Below are 14941 nucleotides of genomic sequence, written 5' to 3'. Positions count from 1 at the left end.
GCCCTCCTCACAGGCACCGCAAGTCCCCTGCAGTCGGGTCAGTCGCTCACTCGGGCTGGGACGGAGGAAGGACCACACATACACGGCCTTTCCTCCTGTGTCCCTCCAAGCGGGGTTCCCTGGTAGCACGAGGGAAACGCGGCTTCTCGGTCCCCCACCTCCAACCCGCTGAACCGGAAACTCTGCCCGTGAGGCCAGGTGACTCCAGTGTGACCCGAAGCCCGAGAACCACCGCTCTCCAGAGCGGAGCCAACCTGAGCTGTCAGCCAGCCTCAGCCATGGTGGAGGGCTAGATCGGCTCCTCCTGAGGGGCGGGGCGGGGTGGGGCGGGGCGGGCAGGTCCCAAGCTCCTGGGGGTGCTGGGAGGGCCAGCTTGCCACCAGCTCAGAAGGGGAGAGAAGGCGGACGGTGGGCAAGAGAGATGCTTGCTGCTTAGAGGGTGGGGGTCTAGAGTCGCTGTCAGGGCATCAGCAGGGGCTGCCCTGGGCCAGACAGACCAGGTAGAGCAGGTCCGGAAGGTCCACCTGTCTGCTCCCAGAGCCAGCCCTGCCTCCAATGCACCAGGCCCTCCCCCCGCCCAGGCCCCCGACTTCCCAGCCCTCCAAGTGCCCCCCCTCAGCCTCCAGGAGAGAGCCACCCACCTGTGCAGAGCACGCCTGAGACGGCGGACCGCCTAGCTTGCGCCCCCAGGAGAGAGCCACCCACCTGCGCAGTGCCCCCCTCAAGCCCCAGGAGAGAGCCACCCACCTGTGCAGAGCACGCCTGAGACGGCGGACCGCCTAGCTTGCGCAGTGTCTGAAGCCCCGAGGGACGTCCCTACTCGGACGCAGACGGAGATGCTGAGCCCCATGGGCACCTGGGACCAATGATAAGAGGGTGCTCTGAGTGGAGCCGCCCCGCAATCCTGGGATGGCCGACGAGCAGCCCTCCAGCTCTCCAGCCTGGGCCGTGTCGGGAGAGCGGGAATGAAGATGGGTTCCGGGGAGGCAGTGTGGGGGAAACGCTGTCAGGCTAGCTCGCTGCTTTCCTGCCTGCAAGCACTTTGAAAGGTCAGTGTGTGAGCAAGTGACAGAAAGCCATGTGTGTCTGAAAAGCTACAGGCCCTGGCCGGTTGGCTGAGTGGTAGAGTGTTGGCCCAGCAAGCAGATGTCCCAGATTTGTTTCCTGGTCAGGGCACACAGGAGAGGCACCCATCTGCTTCTCCACACCACCCCCTCTCGCTTCTCTCTCTCTTTCCCTCCCACAGTCATGGCTGGATTGGAGCGAGTTGGCCCTCAGGTGCTGACAATGGCTCCATGGCACTCGCCTCAGGTGCTAGGAAGAGCTCAGTTGCTGAGCAACGGAGCAACGCCCCAGATGGGCAGAGCATCGCCCCCTGGTGGGCTTTCTGGGTGGATCCCAGTCGGGTGCATGCAGAGTCTCTCTCTCTGCCTCCCCTCCTCTCACTGAATAAAAAATAAATAAAAAGCTATGGGTGCTCTCCCTCGAGGTCAGTTCTCCCAGATTGCCCCCCTGCCACTGCGAGGTGCAGTACCCTGACTCCCTCAGCCACCACCGTGAGGGGCCATGTCCCTGACCCCTTGCCCTCCACTGTGAAAATCAGTTTTCCTTTGTTTATTCGCTGCCCTGTCTCTGCGAGCCTCCCAAAACAGGCAATGGCCTGAGGCTTTCCGGCTCCACCGTTTCGGTTTCTCTGCCGTCTGCCCGAATCCAGCGTGAACCTCGGCCACCTGCATTACAGGCAGCATGAGGAGAGCTGGCCTTCATGGTTGCTTCAAACAGGTGGTCACATCTGAGGTTAGAAGATGAGGTGGGGATACCCCAAGTGAGCCAGCCAACCCCCTGTGTCCCCCAATCCACTCTGTGCAACATCACAGGTAGACTGGCCTTACAGTAAAAATCATTGTGTTCCCAAATCCTCATGAGTAAGTGAGTGTTTTAAAGGTGAATGTGGCCCTAAGTAAGCCAGGGGGGAAATATTCAGTGTAAACCGCTTGTAAAAATAATCACCTCACCTGAGCAGGCAGAGGCACAGTGGATAGAGCATCAACCTGGGATGTTGAGGACCCAGGTTTGAAACCCTGAGGTCACCAGCTTGGGCACGGGTCATTGGCTTGAGCGTGGGGTTGCCGGCTTGAGCAAGGAGCCCCTGGCTTGGCGGGTGGCCCCCAGTCAAGGCACATATAAGAAGTAATCAATGAACAACTAAGGTGCTGCAACTACGAGTTGATGCTTCTCCTCTCTCTCCCTTCCTGTCTCTGTCTCTTGCTAATAAAAATCACTTGATCAATTAGTTCTGTAAGTGTAGATTTTTGTGAATCCTTTGCTTACACCCGGGGTGGCAGATGTACCCGAGTGGGACAGGACAGTCCTGTCTCAGTGGGGAAAGGAGGGTGCTGGGACTGTGTTGAAGAACAGCAGTGTCCCCCGACACCAAGGGACGCTGTCACCCAGCTCTCCCCAAAAGCAGGGCAGAACCTTGGCCCAATGCTAAACAGAACACACAGCTTTTGAGAAAATGCAGAAATCCAGATTATGATGTGACATACCCCAATTCTTAAATGGTGTGAATTAAAAAATAACCCCAATGTTACATGAGTTCAGTCTGCCCCAGTGGAGGGGCTGTGTGTGTGTCCGGCAGGCCTGGACCTGTAGCGCAAGGGCGGTCTGCCCGTCCAGCGACACCCACAGGGCAGTGGGGGGTGGCAAAGGCACCCCCTCCCAGGAGCCTCACCATGTAGGTCACTGTGGCCACCTCGTAGATGACGGCCTGGGCAGAGAGGTCCAGCGTGCTGATCAGGCCTGCGGGAGACCAGGAGGTGAGCCCGTGGCCCTGGGACCAGCTACGGGACCCTGGACTGACAGAACACCCCCTCCGCTTCGGAGGCCGAAGGGTAAATGATTTTGAAGGGCAGATTCGCAGCCAAAACAAAACAAAACAGAAAACGTTCCTGCTCGGCCCTCCGGGAAAACAAACCCAGCCCAGCTGTGCCGGACTCTCCTGACGGGGTCTGTCGCCGGGCGTGTCTTTCAAGCTGAACTCAAGCCCTGGCGGGTGTGAGACGGGAACCGCACCAGCGTCAGGAAACCCAGTCTCCGGTCTCAGCTCCGCCCCTGGACAGATTCTGGAGTCCCTTGTTCTTGGGGGCCTGGCTTTCCTGCCCGTGAACCGCGGGTGGGGAGGGGTGGGGGCAAGGGCTGGACGAGAAGGTCTCCCGGGAGACCCCAGCGCTGGCCGCCTGCTTCCCTGGCCGTTTGCACCGCCCTGCGAGCTCTGATGAGCGCATCTGCCCCAGGGGAGGGCCTGGGACCCGCCACACCACACACACTCAGGCAGGAGTCCCTTCAACCTCCCACTGGCTGACGCGACCCCTCCACTGGGCACTGGGGCCGCTCGGGGCCAGGGCGGTGCTGGGATTCCAACACAAAACGCTCGGGTCTCCTGGGGGCTCACAGACTGAGGGGAGACTCGGGTGTCCTGGGGGCTCTCAGACTGAGGGGGAGACTGGGGTGTCCTGGGGGCTCACAGACTGAGGGGAGACTGGGGTCTCCTGGGGGCTCACAGACTGAGGGGGAGACTGGGGTGTCCTGGGGGCTCTCAGACTGAGGGGAGACTGGGGTGTCCTGGGGGCTCTCAGACTGAGGGGGACACTGGGGGCTCTCAGACTGAGGGGGAGACTGGGGGCTCTCAGACTGAGGAGGAGACTGGGGGCTCTCAGACTGAGGGGAGACTGGGGTGTCCTGGGGGCTCTCAGACTGAGGGGAGACTGGGGTGTCCTGGGGGCTCTCAGACTGAGGGGAGACTGGGGTGTCCTGGGGGCTCTCAGACTGAGGGGGAGACTGGGGGCTCTCAGACTGAGGGGGAGACTGGGGGCTCTCAGACTGAGGGGAGACTGGGGTGTCCTGGGGGCTCTCAGACTGAGGGGAGACTGGGGTGTCCTGGGGGCTCTCAGACTGAGGGGAGACTGGGGTGTCCTGGGGGCTCTCAGACTGAGAGGAGACTGGGGTGTCCTGGGGGCTCTCAGACTGAGGGGGAGACTGGGGTGTCCTGGGGGCTCTCAGACTGAGGGGGAGACTGGGGTGTCCTGGGGGCTCACAGACTGAGGGGAGACTGGGGTGTCCTGGGGGCTCACAGACTGAGGAGGAGACTGGGGTGTCCTGGGGGCTCTCAGACTGAGGAGGAGACTGGGGTGTCCTGGGGGCTCACAGACTGAGGAGGAGACTGGGGTGTCCTGGGGGCTTTCAGACTGAGGGGAGACTCGGGTGTCCTGGGGGCTCTCAGATTGAAGGGGAGACTGGGGTGTCCTGGGGGCTCTCAGACTGAGGGGGAGACTGGGGTGTCCTGGGGGCTCTCAGACTGAGGGGGAGACTGGGGTGTCCTGGGGGCTCTCAGACTGAGGGGGAGACTGGGGTGTCCTGGGGGCTCTCAGACTGAGGGGGAGACTGGGGTGTCCTGGGGGCTCACAGACTGAGGGGGAGACTGGGGTGTCCTGGGGGCTCACAGACTGAGGGGAGACTGGGGTGTCCTGGGGGCTCACAGACTGAGGGGAGACTGGGGTGTCCTGTGGGGTGTCCTGGGGGCTCACAGACTGAGGGGAGACTGGGGTCTCCCGGGGGTTCTCAGACTGAGGGGGAGACTCGGGTGTCCTGGGGGCTCTCAGACTGAGGGGGAGACGAGAGAACAGCTGACCTAGCCCAGGCCGGGCTGCTGAGCTCCCGATCTGGGAGGGCCGGGGTCCTCGCCGAGTGAGCCGCCCTCTGGTCCCCCCGCCCCCTCAGCCCTCCCTTCCCCATACCTGTGAGGAAGCTCCCAATCTCGTAGGCCCACCACTCCATGCACAGCATGAGCATGCTGGGGACGGCCAGAGAGAAGAAGGGGCCCCAGTCCTGCAGGCACTGGATGGACCAGCCTAGGAACAGAAGTCCGGAGAGTGGAGCAGTAGCCCTCCGCCCTGTGTGCCCACCCTGTGCCAGGAGCCCCCGAGGGCCCTGTGTGCCCACCCTGTGCCAGGAGCCCCCGAGGGCCCTGTGTGCCCACCCTGTGCCAGGAGCCCCCGAGGGCCTGGGGCTCTGTCCACTCCTGGGCTCAGCTCTGCTGGTCCAGGCACTTGGCATTTTACACCAGGCATGCCAGCTGGTCCAGGGCTGGGGGGGGTGAGGGGGGGTGTGGAGGAGGGTGTAGGGACAGGGCGCCACCTAGCCAGCTCCGTGGGCAGCGCAGGGTGGGACCCTCAGGCACGGGGTCCCTCTCTGGCTGAGACACCACAGGAACTCGGGCAAGTACCCTGCCCTTTCTGGGCTCTTTTCTCATCTGAAAATGTGAGTTCTTATCTTTGTCCTGCCTCCCAGAGGGATTGTTGGAAAGATGGCATGAGGTCAAGGATGCAAATGGGGCCCTTGCCAATTGGCTCAGCAGTAGAGTGTTGGCATGGCATGTGGAAGTCCTGGGTTCGATTCCCGATCAGGGCACACAGGAGAGGCACCCATCTGCTTCTCCATCCTTCTCCCTCCTACTCTCTTTCTCTCTCTCTCTCTCTCTCTCTCTCTCTCCTCTCCTCTTTCTCTCTCCTCCCACAGCCATGGCTCGAATGCTTTGAGCAAGTTGGCCCCAAGTGCCTTGCCTCAGGTGCTGAAATAGCTCAGTTGCCAAGCAACAGAACAGTGGCCCAAGACAGGCAGAGCATCTCCCCCTAGTGGGTTTGCCGGTTGGATCTCTGTGGGGCACATGCGGGAGTCTGTCTCTGCCTCCCTGCCTCTCACTTAATAATTTTAAAAAGGGGGGGTGCAAAGGATGAGTAGGGAAGACATGGCTGTGCAGGCTTGGAAAGGGGTACCAGCCACACCCCCTGAATGAGGCCTGGGGGCCCCAGAGCTGTTCTTGAAATGACTGGAAATGGAACCCATGGGCTACAAGTTAGGTTTCAGGAGGCAGGAAAGCTTGGAACCTGAAGCCTGAGGTAGACAGGCATGGGGTTCGAGTCCATCTTTGGCATTTGGTGGAAATCACTGAACCTCTCTGTCTCGATTTCCTCCGTGTAAATAAAATAGGAATAATAGTGTTGGGAAGTTACATGGAGGTCAGGAATATCGGGCGCTCAGCCCATGGCTAACACCCAGGATTTTACCTGTGTTGTTACCATTACTCTAACCGCCATCCCGAGATCACAGAGCCAGTGGGAAGCTCCCTGGGCCTGTCTCCACTGGGGCTCTGCACTGGGGCACAGGGCGTGAGGGGGCCCCGGGGCGTTGGGGCGGGAGTCCCGAGGGGTGGGGCAGAGGGAAGGGGCCCTGAGGGGAAACAGGCAGGGTGGGGATGGAGCCCCCCCACAGGGCCCCAGCTGGGCATCTCTCCCTCCGGTGCCAGGCTGGGGGCCTACCTGACGCTCGCCCACACAGCCCCCCCAAAAGCAGGGCACCCTCCTCACCTGCCCACGTCTCCAGATGCAACTTTCTCAGCACGATGTAGACGAGGAGGAAGATGCCCTGAGCAAACTGGGAGATGGTGTTGGCGTAGGCAGAGCCCCTGGGACGGGAGAGAGAGCCGGCGGGAGCCAATGGCCCGCTCTGACCCCGGGGAGGAGGGCGCTCCCCTGTGGGAGCCGGCAAGGGACGCAGGGGGGACCGGCAGGCTCGCTGAGCAACTCCATCCCACGCCAAGCCATCAGCGGGCTGCTGGCCCTATCACTACGCTGTTCTGCCAGGTCCTCACTCTTGCAGGAAGGGGCAGGGGCAGGGGTAGGGAGTGGCCCCCGAAGCCCCCCAGGCTCACCTGACCCCCAGGCTCAGCACGGAAACCAGGATGTAGTTGCCCAAGCCGTTGACGCAGTTGCCCACGACGCCACTGAGGACCTGGGGCCAGATGATTCCCTAAAATGAATGAAAACTGTCGTTGCTGTGGGGTGGGCAGGACCAAGGGTGTGTGGACAAGTGTGGGCACATCCTGGGGTGGGAAAGAGGCTGGGAAATGCGGCTCATCGCTGGCCCGGTCCTGGGGACCAGGACAGAGCACTGCAGACTGACGGACACAGCAGAGGGAAGAAGCCCCGGGCGCCCCTTCCCACTGGCACAGGGCAGTGTGTAGGCCACCCCTCCAGCCAGGGACCGGTACCTGATTTTGCAAATATTTTGCCAGCAGGTTGTAAAGAAAAGCCACCTGTATAAAGTAGAACACACGCATACACACAAATAAACTACCGAAAACTCGCAGAGACACTAACAGACATGTCTTAGGTATCTGAATTTGGGGGCAATTGCTTCACCAAGGTAGGTCTGGGACCAACAGGGAGGCTCCAGGCGGATGTGTGCTCTGGTCCTGCATGGGGCTCTGCCTCGGCCGGGGACAAGCAGGCGGGAACGGTGGCTCTCCAAGAGAGCCCCTGCCAGCAGGCTGGCGCAAGAGGCAGAGCACCGGGCCGGGGTGCTGGCTGCCCACCCAGGCCTTCCATCTGCCTAGGGGCCTGTGCCCAGGACACACCGGGGCCCAAATCCACAGGTTGTGACCACCCTAGGCCCTGGCGTTGCTTCCTGGAGACAAGAAACTGAAGGGAGGGCCCTGGCCAGTTGGCTCAGTGGTAGAGTGTTGGCCCACCATGTGGAAGTCCTGGGTTCGATTCCCGGCCAGGGCACACAGGAGAAGTGCCCATCTGCTTCTCCACCCCTCCCCCTCTCCTTCCTCTCTGTCTCTCTCTTCCCCTCCCGCAGCCAGGGCTCCACTGGAGCAAAGTTGGTCCACGCGCTGAGAATGGCTCCGTGGCCTCTGCCTCAGGCACTACAATGGCTCTGGTTGCAACGGAGCAACGCCCCAGATGGGCAGAGCATCGCCCCCTGGTGGGATGTCAGGTGGATTGCAGTAGGGCTCATGTGGGAGTCTGTCTCTGCCTCCCTGCTTCTCACTTTGGAAAAATACAAAAATAAAATTAAAAGAAAGAAAAGAAAAAGAAACTGAAGGGAGTGGCCCTGGACTAAGGGCGTGGCGGGAACTAAGCATGCTGGCCACCAGCGCCCTCTGCTGAGCAAGTTAAGGTCCCATGGAAGAGGGCGGGGCCTTCCGTGTGTGTGTGTGTGTGTGTGTGTGTGTGTGTGTGTGAGAGAGAGAGAGAGAGAGAGAGAGAGAGAGAGAGAGAGATTGGGGGCACTGCCACTGCTCTTTCGGTCCCTTGTTAGAGCGTGGCCCAGGGCCTGTGCCTTCCTGCCACACCCCTGCCTTAGCCCCTTCTGCATTTTCAGCGTAGCTCGGTGACTAAGGGCATGGGAGCTAGAACTACTCTGCCTGAGTTCAGACACTGGCTCTGCTTCTTAGGAGCTGCGTGATTCTAGGCAAATACAGAATCTCTCTTGCTTGTTTCCCTCTTTCATGAAGGGGATGATAACGTGTATTTAATATTTACATACACATATATATATACATGTATAGGCAAAGCACTTACTAAAGAGCGTCTGGCATAGTGAAGCTTTCCGAATGTCAGGTAAGCATTTTGTGAGAGTTATTGTTGCTAATGAAATTTTGCAGCTGCATTTTGTGGGAGGGACTTGCTTTCTTCGATGAAGGAGTTGCCAACAGAGACAACTTGACAGGATGTCTCTCCCGGCCCTGGCACAACGGCCTGGCTTGCCGAGGTATATTATCTCGGTCTGAAGAACCCAAGAACGGTTTCTGTAGGGAAGACGTGGAGGAGAAGCGCCAGCCTTTTCAGGTGGCTCCGTGACGCACCTGACTGGGCCCCAATGGGGTCACGGCACTGACCTTTCCTTTCCGTGTGGGCGTGGCCAGAGTCCACCCTGCAGGACCTGGGTGGGCTTCAAAGCACTCTGAGGTCACCTGGCCCCTTCCCTTCCCAGCTTTCTGCTGAAGAACTCCACCCCCTGGTGCCACAGAGGATGAAGGGGTGTGGCACTTCCAGAGACGGGAAGACACCCCAGCCGGGAGGCCATCCCCATACAGAACTGCCAGACGGTAAGCAGCACATGTCAGCCAATCTGATAGTGCAGCAAAGGCTCCTAAAGCGGACATACAGACCCCCGGGTCAGGCCAGCACTCTCAGGAGCTGACCTCAGGGGACACACTGCTTGTTTAGTACTTAGTGGAATTCATGGAGACAGTCATCAGTCCTAGAAAAAGTCTGTCAGATCGATTCAAGTCTTACACAGAAGAACAGAGACCACAAAAGGGTTCAAAGAGAATATAAGAAATGTAATAGAATCTTAATAAGGGTTAAGCGTTTTTAAGTTCATCAAACACAGATACGACCAAGGATAGGATTTTATGGATGTGGGACAGATACATTAAAAATTCTTTAAGTCAACTGTATCAAAAAGTTACAAAGCAAGTGGCAAACTAAAAACATTTGCAACATATATGGCAAAAGGTTAAAAACTATTATTTCACAGGAGTTATAATTAGAAAAAGATAAACCCACTACAATAAGCAAAGGGTATAAACAATTCACAGAGGAAAAACAAATGATCAATAACTACCTGGAAAAAAAATGTTCAGCTTCATTGTCAATAAAATACATGTTAACACAATTTATTTCTAATTGGGAAGATATTGAATAATACTCTGCTGAGGAGAATGTCGCTAGGGAAAAATTGGTACAAATTGACATCAAAAACCATTGGCAGAGTAACTCCATAATGCGTCTTAAGGAAATCGTTACAAATGTTCACCAAGTTTTTTTTTGTTTTGTTTTGTTTTGTATTTTTCTGAAGCTGGAAACAGGGAGAGACAGTCAGACAGACTCCCGCATGCACCGGACCGGGATCCACCCGGCACGCCCACCAGGGGGCAACGCTCTGACCACCAGGGGGCAATGCTCTGCCCCTCCGGGGTGTCGCTCTGTTACGACCAGAGCCACTCCAGCGCCTGGGTCAGAGGCCAAGGAGCCATCCCCAGCGCCTGGGCCATCTTTGCTCCAATGGAGCCTTGGCTGCCGGAGGGGGAAGAGAGAGACAGTGAGGAAGGAGAGGGGGAGGGGTGGAGAAGCAGATGGGCGCTTCTCCTGTGTGCCCTGGCCGGGAGTCGAACCCGGGACTTCTGCACGCCAGGCCAACGCTCTACCACTGAGCCAACCGGCCAGGGCCACCAAGTTTTTTTTTATAAGGATGTTTATCACATCGTATTTCTAATAGTGAATATTGCAAACAACCTAAATGTCTAACCTATAGGGAATGGGTTACTAAATTACAGCACAGTGGGATACTATAAAGCTTTTGAAATGGCTATTGTGGGAAGCTATTTTACCATCTCCAAAGACGAATGACATAGTTGAAAGGGAAAAAGTGGGTTATAACACCATCTACACACACTGGCCTCATTTCAACTAATTGTGTGTGTGTGTGTGTGTGGTTTCTGTGAATAGAGATACTCCTGGAAAGAGAGCCCTCGGTTCTCTCTGGGTAATAAGATTAGGTGCTTTGCAATTTTTATTCCCTGGGCTTTCTACAATTTCTTCAATAAATGGTTTTCTAATCAGAAAAATATGTTCTGTTCCTTTTTTTTTTTTTTAAGTTCCACCTGCACCACCCACTGGGCCATCCTCGCTGCACAGTGGGAAGTGACTGTGGGGCCTGTGTGCTTCCCCAGCATGCCAGGGGGTCGGCGGGGGGGGGGGGGAGGAAGGCCAAGAGCCAGAATCTAGGAGAGCCCACGTCCACCCTCTTGCAGGCTCAGCGGACCATGGCACTCACCGGAAGCGCGGGCATGAAAATCAGCACGTAGTCCTGGGTGAGCCTGCAAGAGAGCCGGAGGCTTCAGAGCTGTCCAGGCTGTGCCCTCCTAAACTGGGGACATCCTGGACACCCCTGGTGTGAGCAGAGGCTTCCCAGGCCCAGCAGATCCCCCCTAAAGTCTCCACTAAGGCAAGTGACACGTCAGTAGTTGGGGGTGCTGCTACCACATGCCAGGGAGGAGCCAGAGGGGAATCCAAGGACCCACCCACAGGGGCCTCATCACTAAGGAACTTAAGTTTGGAGTGATATGTAGTTTGTAAGGGGTTAAAATAAAGAGGTTCTTTCTTATCAAAAACCAACCAAATCTGGCCCTGGTCGGTAGGCTCAGTGGTAGAGTGTCGGCCAGGTGTGTGGATGTCCTGGATTTGATTTCTGGTCAGGGCACACAGGAGAGGTACCCATCTGCTTCTCTACTCCTCCCCCTCTCGCTTCTCTCTCTCTCCCCCACCCCTTCTGCAGCCATGGCTTGATTGGAGCGAGTTGGCCCCAGTTGCTGAGAATGGCTCCATGGCTTCCGCCTCAGGCATTAAGAAGAGCTCTATTGCTGAGCAACAGAGCAACACCCCAGATAGGCAGAGTATCGCCCCCTAGTGGGCTTGCCGGGTGGATCCCAGTCGGGGTACATGTGGGAGTCTGTCTCTGCCTCCCCTCCTCTCACTGAATAAAAAAAATAAATTAAAAAAAATAAAAATAAAAAAAAAGAACTAAATCAAGTGCACATAGTATAAAATGAAGAAGGCATTTCTATGAGGGGATGTGTCTAAAATGAATTATAAACTGTGTGATTCATCAGAAAATTGGTTCAGTCCTCTTTCTCCTTTTTGGAATACAGGGTACTGCACACTTTGAAGTTCCAACTGGTGCTGGGACACCAACACAATAACAGGCAACTCCCTTCTTTTTTTTTCTCTTTCCTCTTAAATGAAAATTGGGCACTTGTCCGCCCCCTACTGGTCACAGCTGGAGCAGCATGCAAACGCCTAACCTGGAACCGCCCCCAGAGGAAGAAGCTACGCTTGTGACCCAGAAAGTCACGGGGCCTGGAGCGGGGTGGTGGGGGGGGGACTTCTGTAGTCCAGCAGGAGCCGACTGGTACCTGGACACTTCGGGGTCCTGCCTGAAGAGCAGCAGGATGTGCTGGGTGTTGAGGAACAGCGCCCAGCAGGGGAAGCAGCAGAGCAGCAGCACCAGCGCGCCCCTCTGCAGGATGACCCCCATGTGCTTCTTGTTGGGGCTGCCGTAGCTCTGAAAAACAGACCCCCCACTGTGCTCGGCACCTCCTCTGTCCCTGGGTGAGCTCGGCCAGTGTGCCAGCCTGCCAGTGACACTGGTGCCGTGGGCTGGCCCCACGTGCAAAGGCACCACCCAGTGTGCCGGGTAGCAGACACTGGCAGCCTTAGGTACAGCCTGGCGGGGCGGGGCGGGGCGGGGCGGGGCGGGGGGTGGGGCTCCCTCTGCGGGGCGGGGCGGGGGTGGGGCTCCCTCTGCGGGGCGGGGCGGGGGTGGGGCTCCCTCTGCGGGGCGGGGCGGGGGGTGGGGCTCCCTCTGTGGGGCGGGGCTTCCGCCGGCTCCCAGAACTATAATAGCAGCTATTTGCTGAGCACCAGCCCTGTGCCTAGTTCCTCAGGAGCACCGCGGGTGAGGAAGGCGTTATCTCCCACGTCACAGCTGGGGCGAGGGGGTCTCTGAGAGTGTCTGCCAAGTCACCCTGCCAGTAAGGGGCAGCTAGGGCTGAACCCGAGACCCCAGGTCCGCGGTAAGCTCAGACTCTGGGGTAGCTGAGCCCCCACCGGGCTCTGGGTCCCCAAAGACAGGGGTCCCATCAGTGCACCTCAGCTTTCCACATACAGGGACAGGAGACTGTCTCCACCCCTCTCCTCCCAGGACCCTCTTGTCTGTCTGTCCAGACTCTTTCAAAGAGGGGGAGTCTGGTTTCCTGACAGCACTTGGTCCTTAGTAGGTGGGTGGGGGAGGTGGAGGCAGCTGCCCCCCCCCACAGGTCTGTTTGACAGGACCTCCAGCTCCAGGAAGCACTGAGGGACCTTTGGGGGCCCCCTCCCCCCACCATCTCGGCAGCAGTCGAGGGTCCCTCTCTGCCCCTGCCCAGCCCCGGGAGGCCCACCAACCTGGGACATCAAGGTATCGCACGCCGAGGAGAAGCCCAGGCCTATGGACACTCCGCAGACGTTGACAAACTGAAGCCACAAAAAAAGAGAGAAAACACAGGGCTGGTCAGGTGGGGGCCGAGGAGGGGGGGCAATGACAAACTGAAGCCACACACAGGAGAAAACACAGGGCCAGTCAGGTGGGGGCCGGGGAGGGGGGCCAATGACAAACTGAAGCCACACACAGGAGAAAACACAGGGCCGGTCAGGTGGGGGCCGGGGAGGGGGGCCAATGACAAACTGAAGCCACACACAGGAGAAAACACAGGGCTGGTCAGGTGGGGGCCAAGGAGGGGGGCCCCCCGCATGTGGGGCGAGGCCACCCAGCAGCAGCTCTGAGGACCAGCTGAGCCAGACGCCCCTGCAGGTGGGCCCTGCCCACAGGCGCTGGGTCCCCTCCCACGAGAGCCTGAGGTCCGCGCTGTGCGGGCAGCCACCGGCCACTACTCACGGCCACGGAGAGTGCCGCAGACGCCAGCTCCACCTTGCCCAGGTGCCCGCAGAACGCCGAGCTCACGATGTAGATCAGGAAGGACAGCAGCTGGAACAGGAACTGGGGGTGGCGGCCGGGGTCAAGGGCCCACTCAGCCTCGCCCCGGCCTGCCAGCGCCCCCACCGCGGCCGCGCAGCCCGCACTCACTCCGGTGACCTACAGAGAACCCCCACAGCCACCCGGCAAACTGCCCACGCCAGCGGGAACAAGCGTGAGTCGGAGGCTGACCCAGCAGCCAGGCCTGGGGCCATCGGGGGTGGGGGGCACCCAGGGTCCCCTCGGGCAATGGTCTCCTTGCCTCGACGTGCAGGAAACAGGAATCACCCAGCACAGAGCCCGGGTGGGGACAGCTTAACTCAAGCATTCCATCCTGCTACTGATGTTGTTCTTATACTCACTGGGCCAGCCCACATGTCAACCACCACCACCACCACCACCACAACCAAAGGAAGCGTCAAATCCACCAAAATCTTAGGAATGGCTATGCCCAGGCAGTGGGATGAGAGGTGAATTTCTTTTTCCTTTCTAAGTTATTTTGTCTGAAAGTTTTACAAGAAGCACCTATTAACTCTTGTGGGGAAAAAAATGTATCTAAAGCCGTTTGCTTTGGCAAATAAAAAGGGCAGAGTACCCCCTCTTCCCGGCAAGTGCTTCTCTGGGAAGATCTATTGGCTTCTCTTGGGGGGGGATGGGAGGGGGGAATCGAGAGGCCTCCTGTAAGCTGATGACCTACAAGACCAGCCTGCACTCCCAAGAAGCTTTATTTTATAGTGCAGAGAGCAAAGCCATTTGCAAAACAAAGAGATCTCTGATACAAAGTCACATTTCTGAAATATACCAGGAATTCTCCCAAGACTGCAGAAAACCCCCCACCATGCATAACATCCTGACTTCACAGAACAAAGGGTAAAAAGAAAATTGCCTTTAGCACGCGAAGGATACGGGGAATGGGACGAGTAGAAACAATCAGCATCACAGCCACCATGGAGGTGTGGGATCTGTTGGCTGCTTGTGCACGAATGGCTCTCACTTGTCATCGTGACGTCCTTCCTTCAACCCAGACTTTCCGTGGGTTTCCGAAGAGAAGGGACCCGTTCTTGCGGAGTGTGGCCGGGCCCCATGGCTACCCCTGGCACTGTCTAAGGACAGCCGTCTTGCTGTCACCTGTTCTGGGTGGCAGGATCAGCATGGGAACTGTCTGGGGAAGGGTGGTGAGCAGCCCTTGGTCGTGCTGGGACACCCGCTGGCTCCCAAGCTCCTGGGCTCCCGGGCCCCTCGCCGCCCAGCCTCCTTACCAGGGGTCCAGACAGGACACAGAGCTTCCAGGCCTCGGCCCTGAAGCCGACAGGGACCAGTCTGCAGAGGGCAGGGCAGCGACCCCCTTGGTCCAGGGGAACTGTGTCCTGAGGATCGTCCATTCCTAGCTGCGGTCACCCTGCACGCCTGAGCGGTCCTCCAGCCGGCCGCGGCCAGGCAGCCTCTCGAGTCACCTTGAAGCCTGGCTAATGAGTAAGGGGAAGGGAGGAGGCTCTGGCTCGGAGGAGACTTGTGGGAT

At 58.3% G+C, this 14941-nt stretch overlaps 1 protein-coding gene and 1 non-coding gene across 2 annotated transcripts in view; one reads left to right on the top strand and one right to left on the bottom strand.

Annotated features, from left to right (window-relative positions):
- Positions 1 to 14941, bottom strand: part of SLC47A2 (solute carrier family 47 member 2) — a 25409-nt gene extending 10468 nt beyond the window's left edge. The window contains exons 1-11 of the mRNA XM_066364989.1: positions 14682 to 14941; positions 13345 to 13446; positions 12855 to 12923; positions 11825 to 11973; positions 10687 to 10729; positions 7109 to 7153; positions 6770 to 6867; positions 6426 to 6523; positions 4797 to 4910; positions 2735 to 2802; positions 748 to 856 (exon numbers count right to left, since the gene is read on the bottom strand). Coding sequence (XP_066221086.1) covers positions 748 to 856; positions 2735 to 2802; positions 4797 to 4910; positions 6426 to 6523; positions 6770 to 6867; positions 7109 to 7153; positions 10687 to 10729; positions 11825 to 11973; positions 12855 to 12923; positions 13345 to 13446; positions 14682 to 14804 — 1018 coding nt within the window. The 5' untranslated portion in view covers positions 14805 to 14941. The remainder of the gene's footprint in view (positions 1 to 747; positions 857 to 2734; positions 2803 to 4796; positions 4911 to 6425; positions 6524 to 6769; positions 6868 to 7108; positions 7154 to 10686; positions 10730 to 11824; positions 11974 to 12854; positions 12924 to 13344; positions 13447 to 14681) is intronic.
- Positions 7550 to 7625, top strand: TRNAG-ACC (transfer RNA glycine (anticodon ACC)). The gene has a single exon. It is a non-coding gene; the product is annotated as a tRNA-Gly (tRNA).

This window comes from Saccopteryx leptura, chromosome 2, assembly GCF_036850995.1.
Source record: "Saccopteryx leptura isolate mSacLep1 chromosome 2, mSacLep1_pri_phased_curated, whole genome shotgun sequence".
NCBI classification, from domain to species: Eukaryota; Metazoa; Chordata; class Mammalia; order Chiroptera; family Emballonuridae; genus Saccopteryx; species Saccopteryx leptura.
The sequence above is the reverse complement of the archived record's forward strand: the minus strand, read 5'-3'. Positions and strand labels throughout refer to the sequence as shown.